Source organism: Corylus avellana, chromosome ca1 (genome assembly GCF_901000735.1).
Source record: "Corylus avellana chromosome ca1, CavTom2PMs-1.0".
Taxonomy (NCBI): Eukaryota; Viridiplantae; Streptophyta; class Magnoliopsida; order Fagales; family Betulaceae; genus Corylus; species Corylus avellana.
The window spans coordinates 3,788,053-3,799,364 of NC_081541.1; the positions used below are offsets into that span (position 1 = coordinate 3,788,053).

At 35.8% G+C, this 11,312-nt stretch overlaps 1 protein-coding gene across 1 annotated transcript; it reads left to right on the forward strand.

Moving 5' to 3' along the window:
- Positions 1-275: 275 nt before the first annotated feature.
- LOC132184931 (cytochrome P450 89A2-like) lies at positions 276-2,153 on the forward strand. The gene has a single exon (XM_059598725.1). It carries the CDS (start codon positions 410-412, stop codon positions 1,922-1,924), a length of 1,515 nt encoding a protein of 504 aa, XP_059454708.1. The 5' UTR covers positions 276-409; the 3' UTR covers positions 1,925-2,153.
- The last annotated feature ends 9,159 nt before the right edge of the window (positions 2,154-11,312 follow it).

An 11,312-nucleotide genomic window follows, 5' to 3' on the forward strand; every position in this document is an offset into this window, starting at 1 on the left:
AAATTACGTTATATTTAGGAAGATTCTAAAAATATTCTAGGAGAAGTTATAACCGGATGGAGATAATTTGGCAAAATTCCGTTTAATTTTCTTGTCTCTCTTAAATCAGAAATAAGAGTGTGAAAGATGTCTCGTCTCATAGATTCCCGTTTGCTTATTGCTCATATAAAAAAACAAAAGAAAAAAGAAAAAAAAATGAAGGAACATGGGCAATAAAAGGTAAATTACAGGGGAAGGCATGATTTGTTGACCGGGCAAGTAAACGGATTAGGGGCACTCGGCAGAGGCGAAATTTGTTGACCGGGCAAATATTGTTGTCTTTACTTGAAAATGGAGCATTGTGTCGTTGGGATTTTTCAATATATAAACAGGCAAGAGGGTTGAGCTTTTTAACTCAAAACCAGAAGCAATGGAGATTTGGTTCATTGTGCTCATCTCTGTGTGTGCGTATTTCTCAATAAAATCCCTCCTCGGCCTTCTCGGTTCATCCAAAAAGAAAGGGAATCTTCCGCCGGGGCCACGCCCTCTTCCCATCATCGGAAACCTCCTATGGCTTCCCAGAAACGCCGTTGACCTTAGAAAAGTCATCGGTGAGCTCTCCCACAAGTACGGCCAAATTCTCACACTCAAACTCGGCCCTGATCCACTCATTTTCGTCACCTCCTACACACTCGCCCAACAAGCGCTTGTTCGACACGGCGCCATCTTTGCAAACCGTCCGGAGGTGGTCCCGGTCAGCTTAGTTCTCAGCAACAAGCGCAAAGACATCGGCGCCAGCCCCTATGGCGCCACCTGGCGTGCCCTCCGCCGCAATCTCGTATCAGAGATTATCCACCCCAATAAGATGAATGCTTTCTCCCCCGCCCGGAAGCGCGTCATGGAAACAATGATGAGCAAGCTAACTCAAAGTTCCCAGCAAAACGACGTCGTCAATGTCAACGACTGTCTCCACCACGCCGTGTTTTCCTTGTTTATTCTCATGGCTTTCGGCGACATCAGCGACGAGTCGGTTATTGAAATCGAAGACATCCAATGGGAGCTTCTTGTGAATTATGCCGACTTCAGTATTTTCGGTTTCTTCCCGAGATTGGCGAAATTGCTGCTGAGAAATCGGTACAAAAGGTACATAAATCTGTTGAAGACTCAAGATGATATCTTATTGCCGGTGATAAAAGCCCGACGGAAGCTAAGGGAAGAGAAAGGCAACGAGCTCGAATATGTATCCTACACAGACAGCTTAATGGATTTGCAAGTTCCAGGAGACAAAGAAAAGGTTAATGACGAGGACATACTGAGTTTGACCTCGGAGTTCATTAATGCCGGCGCCGACACAACCACGACGATGTTGCAGTGGTCGATGGCGCATATTGTGAAGTACCCAGATGTTCAAGCCAAAATATATGCTGAAATCCGCCAAGTTTTGGGGGAAGGAGTGGAGGAGGTGAAGGAGGAGGATTTGCACAAGTTCACGTATTTGAAGGCGGTAATCCTAGAAGTTTTAAGACTTCACCCGCCAAACACCGCCTTGATACCCCACGCCGTCACGGAGGATGTGGAGCTTGGCGGCTACACTATTCCCAAAGGCACGACGGTGAACATCATGATGTCAATAATCGGGCGCGATCCGACGATCTGGGATAATCCTTTGGAGTTTAACCCTGACAGGCTGTTAACCGGTGAAAAACCCGCGGAAGACGTGGTCGATCTAACGGCGTTTAGGATGCTCCCGTTCGGTGCCGGAAGGAGGATGTGCCCCGGGAACGGGTTGGGCCGGCTTCTCCTGGAGTACTTTATTGCCAACTTGATTTTGCATTTCGAGTGGAAGCCGGTGGATGGCGCCGAAGTCGACGTGTCGGAGAAAGAGGAATTCTTGGTAGTTATGAAGAACAAACTGCGTGCCTCTGTCACTCAAAGAGTCAAATAAGTTGCAGATTGCACCGGTAGCTACGCATTTCTCTGTGTAATGAATAAAAGCCATAACCGATATGCCGATGCTGCCTTTTTTTATTTCTTCTTTTTCGTAATTACTGTCTTTGTACGACTGGATTAGATCCATTGTCGAGTCAAATCTCTTGTTCAAATGAAATGAAAAATAATCTGTTAGATATATTTGAACTGAGTGAATAAACCAGAGAGAGAATAAGTTCAATCCAGGTGTTTCGGCTACCTTTTTTTTTTTTTTTTTGGTAATATTTTTTTTGAGCAGTCTATGCAGTGCTTGAAAGAATGAATGGTCCCCATACCCCCTAGTCCCATACCCTTACTGTCAATATTTCTAGTGTAATAAAGAGTATTTAGTCCAATAAAATTCATAATGTTTTTTAAAAAAATGTTTAACAATATTTTTTCTGAGATATTTTTTTTAGAAAAAAAAAAATGGGTTGGAAGAAGTTATTTCAACAAATGTTTCTCAAAGGAGTAGAGGTACATAATTGAACGTGTCATCCCAAAATACAGCTTGTGTTCTTTGCCAAATGGCCCAAATGTATATGTACAAATTATTTTTATATTTAAGGGTGCAGATAATATTTATACAAAATAAATATGTTGGCCAATTATTTAAAAAGAATTAAATAATATAACATTATTGATAGGATCAGATGCAATGCAACAAAGACCGATCACACATTTTTTTCAAAGAACAGTGATGTGAAGCACACCGGTGCAATAATTATTCGTAGGCCCCGGCAATCAGAGCCAGCGGTCTTGAACCGGCCCCAATTCCAGAGGTCTCTGAGAATCTTGCATGAGTTTGCATTTTTTTTTTTTTTTCTAATTGGATTTTCTTTGATATTTGTCACTTGTCAGTTGCACTAATCAACATCAAATCGGTTGATAAACAATAAATTTTTTTTAAAAAAATAATAATAATAAAATCAAGTCACTTTGAATGGGCGGCTCCATCACCAACCCCCATGAAATGATACGAACAAGGGATCTGGGTTAGGTAATGTGATTATTATCATTATTTCTAAATTAAATTTATTAAACTTGAAATTATTATTACACTTAAACTAATGCTGAAGATTTTTTTTTTTTTTTTAATGGTTTAAAGCTCAATGATGAAGTTAAAATCTGACAAATAGTTTAAAGTCCAAACACAAGTTTTGTTCAAATTTAAATTAAATAATAATGTTTTTTTATTTTTTATTTTATTTGTTTTCATGAGCTCAATCTTTAATTGTGCTTCCTCTATTGATGAGAGAAAATGAAATAAACATATTAGCTACATTATCCCTGGAACAAAACTCATTAAAAAATAAGGTTAAATTCACTTTACCCCTTAAAAGTTTAGGAGTTTTTCAATTCGAATCTTAAGGTTTAAAAATTGGCAATGCACCCTCTTAATGTTTTAAAAAATTTCAATTCAGACATTTCGTTACTAATTTCCGTCTAATTGGATAAAAATCATCCACGTGTGTCTCACGTGGGATTTTGATGCCCTCTATTCCAATTTTGCCACCATTAAAAACCTATGAAATTATGTAATTAATAAGGGTAATTACATAATTTCATAGATTTTAATGAGGGTAAAATTGGAATAAAGAGCATCAAAATCTCACGTGAGATGCACGTGGGATGATTTCCGTCAAATTAGACAGAAATTAGTAACGAATGGCTTAAATTGAAATTTTTTAAAACATTAAGGGGGTATATAGCAAATTTTTAAACATTAAAGTTCAAATTAAAAAAAAAATTTAAAACTTCATAGGTAAATTGAATTTTTTCTTAAAAAATATGTGATTCATTTGTCTGGGCCATTTATTTCTTCCAACTATGTAGGACCCATCATTCATGCATATTCCATAGCCGCCATCCCCTAACTATACATACATAATTGACATACTATGCATAATGTAATGATCACCATCATCTATCATGAATCCATGATGTCACCTCTCATACTATTTGTTAGAAATAAGCCTTAAAAAATTTCGAGACATTAATATAATTACTAAGTAAACAAATCCTAAATTTGTAAATTCATATATATATATACACTCTTAACTTGGATGATATGTCATATGTGGATAGGGATTCAAGATTAGGCCAGAAAGATCTCTAATTATCTTTTCACTGGAAATAATCTCCATCATTCATTTTTTTTCATTTTCTTTTTCGTAATGAATGAGTTGACTCTCAACAGTTGTAAATTACTAAATTTGTAATTAACCTCTGTTTTTCCTATATCATTTTCTTTATGTCAAATACAAATAATTTTCTTGTTTACTTGGTATCTGTCCATCTACGAAACCACAAAACATAAGGTAAAGGCAATGATTTGTGTTAGCTTAGAGTCTAAAGAAAAAGGAAAAACAAGAACCAGGTGAACTTTTCTCAAAGAAAATGTTTAAGAAAATACTACACTTATGATTTTACTTAGCTTATGTGCCAATGTCTTGAAAAAAAGAAAAAGAAAAAAGGCTAGTATGATTATATGATAATGCCCATGTCAGCCCAATGGAGGTCAATTTGTAATGTAGGAGTATTTTTGTCTTTTTACTTTTTGAAGGGACAAAAATATCCCTCTAATATAACTAACTGTATATTATCAGTTGAAATGAAATTAAGAGGATCTTAGAGCATTCCCAATGGATGAGCCAAATGGTACTTTTATCTAAAATAGCTAATAAGATTTATAAAAAACCACCCACATTGGATTAGCAAAAAAAAAAATATATATATATATGTAGTAGCACTTTTCAAATGAGTCATTTTACTTTTTATTGTTTCCCCCACCTGCTTTCTCTTTTTTCTCAAAACTTTTTTTCACTTTTCAAGAGATAGGTAATTGGTTGGGATGGGATCCCTAGCAACAGCTGGGGAAGTACTCTTCAATTTTTTTTTTTGAATCTTGATCATTGATTCTCATCTAATGGTCTACAATTCACTAATTATATATATATTATTTAATTTTTTTTTAAAAAAAATAATAAAAATATATGGGGTGGCCGGCCACCTCATTTGGCCATAGGGGGTGACCGAAATCCACCCCCTGGGGCAAATTTTTGGGTTTGGCCCTAGGGGGTGGCCGAAGCCACCCCAAACCGGCCCTTGGAGGTGTATTCTGGCCACCCCCATGGCCACTTCAGCTACCTCCTAGGGCTAGACCCAAAAATTTGCCCTAGGGGGGTAGTTCGGCCACCCCCTAGGGCCATGGGGGTGACCGAAATTCACCTCCAATAGTTGGTTGGGGTTGGCCCCATGGCCCTAGGAAGTGGTTCGGCTACTCCCATGTCTCAGGTGGGGTGGCCGACCACCCCCTGTGGCCGGCCACCCCATATATATATATATAAATTAAATAATAAAATATTATTTTTTAATTAGTGGACACGTGGCAGATTCTAAACCATTGGATAAGAATCAATGGTCACGATTTAAAAAATAAAATAAAATTTGATGGGCAATTTCTCAGCTATTATTGGAGATCCCGATCCAATTGGATGTAAGAGGCCTTAAAAATTCATTAGCTAAACTTGATAAAGTGAGCTTAGAAGAGTTAACTTGGATGTAGGATGTAGGAGGCCTTAAAAATTCATTAGCTAAACTTGGCTCCTCTATTGGGAATGTTCTTAATTCAGTGAAATGATAGTAAAGTATATGAGTAATTTTGTAAGTCATTATTGTGTTCCTCTTGTGTCACTCAAAGAATGATGTGGCTTTTAAAATCACATTTTGATCGAAATTCAATAATAATCAATCACAAGATCAATGATGATTTTAAAAGCCACATCATTCTTAGTGTGACACAAGAGTGACTTCACATCAGTGCCACGTGACACAACATAAATGAAAAAATTAAGTAACAAAATTTAACAAGTACATTTAATTATTTAATAGCTGACATGGCAATTTATATGAGTGCCACGTGAATTGTCTAGTGCAACGTCAACTTATAAGTTATATTGTGTCAGCCCTTCATGTTAAATGTATGTGTTGCTCGTTTCTATACTTCTACATGTCTTTTTTGACATTATGGGCCTATCTTGGGACCAATTTTTCGGCCCACAGACAATAAAACCTATAGTCAATACGAGGCCCTCCAAATCTTAGCCAGTGGGTTTGCTAATGGCCCATTAGTTAAATTGGCATCAAGGGCGGCCCAGAAAAATGAGAGGTAAGGATATAATAAAGACTAAGAATCAACAAAGAGAATAGAAGATTATTTCTAAACTTCCCTAAATTCACAGCATGAATATTATGAATAAATTCTGATACTCATTAACCATTTGCACACTTCACAATTAGATATTTAAGAGATCAAACTATTAATTATATTTGTGATAATTAGCATTGTAGATATGAGTCGCAAAGTAAAGTTTTATTATTATTATTTAGAATTATGGATATGCATTTCATTTAATCAATGATAACAACAGAAATAAGCAAGAGAATTGGAAGATATAACCTGAGCAGATTGCTTAGAATGCAATTGGGCCGTCTTTTGGAAAGTCGCCTTCTATGGCTTCCTTTGTTGCTGCATGAGGAGTGTATGTGTATCTCCCTTCATAGAAGTGTCCATCTGCCAAAGTGGGCTCAGGAAATCCTTGGAATTAGGATGTAAAATGCTCGGCTAGCTTGGAAGGCTTTAATTAAGCCCATGGAGGCCCGGTTGGTTTGCTCAGCAGGTTTGGATTTGGTCCCTGCTTGGGCTTTGGGGGACAATCCATTTGGTTTTTGCCGATGGACAGGATAAAGATTTTCGAAAAAGCCGAGTGAAATTCACGTGTCTAAATTATCAAATTGAAAAATCCTATATAAAATAATTACTCTCGAAATTTGGTAGCAATTTAGACAAATCGAAAAGCAGTGGACCAGGATTGAGATTTTCAACAATTGTGGGACAGTCACGTGAGACTCCCATGTCCAAAGAGTGCCGAAGCATCTATAGAGCATCTCCGGCAAAAGTTGTAACTTAGCTTTTTAGTTAAGCTTAAGTATTTTGAACCATCTATCAGAGTATTTCCGGCAAGTGTTATAACTTAGCTTTTTAATTAAGGTTAACTACTTCGTCCTTCCGGCTGTTATTGTAAAATAGTATTTTTTGTCTACAGATGCTACTATGAAAGTTGAAAGTTTACTGGAGCATCTGAAAGTATTATTTTATTATATTTTCACTTTCTTTTCATTTTTTTTTTTTTAATGTTTAATCTCTTCTTTCTTTCTCCCCTTCTCTCTAGGGGTGTCAAAAATTACCGAAAAACCGAAAATTGGAAAACCGGGGTCTTGGTTTGAAAAATTCAAAAATCGGGTACCCCGGTTCCAATACTCGGTTTTTACCGGGAATACCGAAACTGGGTTTCTATTATATATATATATATATATATATATATATATATATATATACTTAGGTTTAGGTTTAGGGTATTTTAAAAAAATTAAATTTTTATTTCTAAGGTCCAAATAGGAAAAAAAATATTGATTTTTTAAGATTTTTAGACTTTTTTAGGTTTATTTTTTAATTATTTAGAACAATCACAACAAAGTCCCTTTAATTTAGACAAAGAGACTAATATATATATTTTTTAAATGAGCCAACTTATAAAAAAAAATGAGCTTATTTTAGGCCTAATATTTAAAATAAGCCCAAAAATCAATTTTTTAAAAAAACCGGTTATGGACTAGGTAAAACCGGAACCGGCCGGGAACCGGAACCCCGGTTAACCGGGGTCCCGATTCCGGTTCCGGTTTCTCAAAACCAAGAACCGGAGTACTCCAGTTCCAATTTTGGCCAAAAACCGAAAATCGGACCGGGTTCACACCCTACTCTCTCTCTCAAGGCTCCCTTCTGTGAGCCCTCTCTCCCACAAAAAATATGCAAGAGTACCCAAAAATACAAACCCATTCCAAGATAAGAATCAAAATCAAATAATGATACGAAAGTTACCCCTTAATTGTTCGAAAAAACGTCCCTCTCTTCCGCCGTCAATGCTCTCCCACTTTCTTTGTCAATCCCGTCTTCTCTGTTCTCTCTCTCTCTCAATCTCTTCGTCTCAATCTCCCTCTTGATTTCATCTCTCACGCCCATCCTCGATCCCTCTGCGTTGCTACTGCATCTGTGAGAACGAGAGTGAAAGAGATGGGAAGGAGAGAAGAGAAGAGAGGGAGAAACAGCGCGAGAGACCCGAGAGTGGGAGATCGAGAGGTATAGGATGAGATGCTGAGAGAGAGTGAGGCAGAAAGAGAGGGAGCTACTGAGACGCAGAGAGATCCGAGAGAGAAAAAAGAGAGAGAGAGAGAGAGAGAGAGAGAGAGTGGGAGAAAGAGGGAGGTCGGGAGAGCAGAGAGAATCTTGTGTAAAAAAAATAATTAAAAATGGATTAAAAAATAATATTTAAATAAAATAAATTGTAAAATAGAGAGTGCTGAATTCATTGTGAAAAGGTAGTAACTAAAATGAAAAAGTGGTAGTTAAAACAGCCACTCTTGTCGGAGGAGATGCTCTCAGACAAAAACCCATATGAGGTTTCTAACGATTGCTGCCCAAATTGGTCTGCACAAATTGCTAGCAAATCAAATTTGTCCAAGATCCCAGTCCAACATCAGTACGTAGCCAGTAGGCAGTCTCGTCACCAGCTTTCACGGCGACTTTGCCATTTCGCCGTCGACTGGGGACCAGGTGGCAGAAATCAGACAGCCAAAGTAAAATGGGGAGCGGTTTCTTTGGTCTGGGAAAAGTGATGAAGCGGGGATTTTGCTGTATGAGATCCCATCCATCCATCATCCCCAGTAAATGAGAAGGATTTGAAGAGAAAAGGTGAGACCAGATCTCCAGGTGGGAGACGGCTGCTAAAACAGATGTTGAACAAAATTGCAGAGGATGTGGTAATTAATAGCTTTTATAGAAAGTGGGAGATGAAGGGTCGGAGATTGTGGGCATGCACATTTTATTGGGCATTGTCGTCTTCTTCTTCCCTCACTACCTACCTTCGAACGTTCGTGAAATACTTAATACGCAACACCCTCCACCAACTGTTGACGAGTCACTAGAAGCATCAGAAGGCAAAATTGACTCGGCTAAGACCAAAAAATAGTACAGGAATTTATTGGATACATAATTTTTATTTATTTTATTTTTTTTGTTAGCCTTTTCAACTTTTTGGATTTAATTTATATTTTTCACGTCAAAGATAAATAGTAAAATTTAATTTGGCCCATAAAACAAAAATTACTAAAAGTTTGGACAAAGATTTCTTTCAAGATGGGCCAAAGAAGAAATTTCTCTAATCTAATATATAAAAATGATATTTGTCTCTTAAACATGAAAGAAATATATAGTTTTTTAATATAAGGGACAATGTTGAAATAACTTTTAGGACAAAAAGTAAAATTAGTCATCGTGATTTACTTGATTTATAATTAGCTCCCTATTGTATCAAAATAAACTCAAAGGTATTTGAAGTATGCCAAAAAAAAATTTAGTCTTTACAGTTAAATTTTGTCCACTAATTTAACAGATTTTGTTAGTATAATACTAACTTAAATATGATAAGTATCACAATTTTATTGTCTCTAACATTTTACGTTATCAGATAAATCAGTGAACGAAATTTGATTGTAAAGGCTAAATTATTTTTTTGGTGTACCTCATGAACCTTTGAATTTATTTTGATAACACATTGAATTAATTACAAATCTAGTAAACCATATGAATTAATTTTGCATTTTTTTTTTCTAATTTTTATTAAAAACTCAATTACATCTCTCATATTATTAAAAAATGAGACACATTATTTTTATAGAACAAATAAAAAAAATTTTCTTCAACACAATTTTTTTTTTAAAAAAACTCTATCCAAAAGTAAGTTTGTCATTTTATACTCATGGACAAGTGGACAACAATCAAAACAAGGATTATCTCTATTTTATTTTATAATCGAAATTTAAAATTGGTGTATAATGGTGAATGGTGATACACTAATTTTAAATTCTCGCCCATGATAAGGAAAGGGAGAGCATCCAAGGCTTCCTAGCTATTCCTCAGTCAACATAGATGGTCCTTTTATCTCCAACGTGCATTAATGTCAACAATACTTATTTCAAAACGTCAGACGATATGTATGGGGATCCTGACATGTTTTTGTTTTTATATATTAATAATGTTTGAAATCTTTTTGCTTCGACGGTTTGACCAATAACCACCTAGATGAATCCCTTCTTAACCACAAAAATGTTCATGTGATCGGGACAGGGTGGCTGACAGGAAGAAAAAAAATATTTCAACCTCCTTTATAATAATAACACGTGGTTTTTTTTACAATGTGAAAATTACATATATTTTTAATGGTAAAGACTAATTAAAGACAAACTTGAGAGCGGTGGTAAGCTTCCTTTTTTTTTTTTTTACTCGTGAACTTTCACTGGTTTGATAAAATCTCTTTAAACTTTTAGTTCTTTGAACTTTTATCTGCTCTCAATTTAAATTAGGGTTAAATACTAAATTAGTCCCTGAGGTTTCACAACTTTATTTTTTCCCCCCTGGGGTTTCATTTTTATCACAGGAGGTCCCTGTGGTTTTGATAAGTGACCAAATTAGTCCATCCGTTAGTTGACCGTTAGTTGACCGTTAGTTGACTGTACGGACTGACACGTGGACCAATCAGACGTCGACACGTGGCACATATATTAATTTTTTTTAATTTTTTTTTTAAAATAAAAAAAATATATATATTTTTTAAATTAAAAAAAATGTATTTAAAAAAAAAAAAAAAGAAACTGAAAACGTTGGGGGTGGCCGAGCCACCCCCGCCGAGGTTTTTCCTTTTTTTTTTTTTTTTTTTTTAAAAAAAAAAATACATTTTTTTTGTTAATTTTAAAATAAAATTAAAAAAATTAAATAGGTGCCACGTGTCAACATCTGATTGGTCCACGTGTCAGTCTTAACGGTCAACTAACGGATAGACTAAATTGGTCTTTATCAAAACCGCAGGGAGGTCCTTTGATAAAAGTGAAATCCCAGAGGAAAAAAAATAAAATTGCTAAACCCTAAAGGGTTTTGAGGTATTTAACCATTCTTAAAAATATATTTTAGTTATTTTTCGACTTTTTTAAAGTCTTAAGAACGCTTTTTATACACCCATGCACAACACTCAAAGTGCCTCTTGACACCAACATTGTTGTAGATTTTCCTGGCAAGAGTTGTGTTTACGAGGAAATTAACAACATGGTCGGCCATATTTCCTTATAATATTCCCTCCCTTAAATCTGATAGAAATGTCGGAAAGCTGCTAATAAACTGTTTCTCTCTCTCTCTCTCTCACTGTATTTGGTCTTTACTTTTTTAATGCTTTTAATTTGATTTTTTTTTTTAA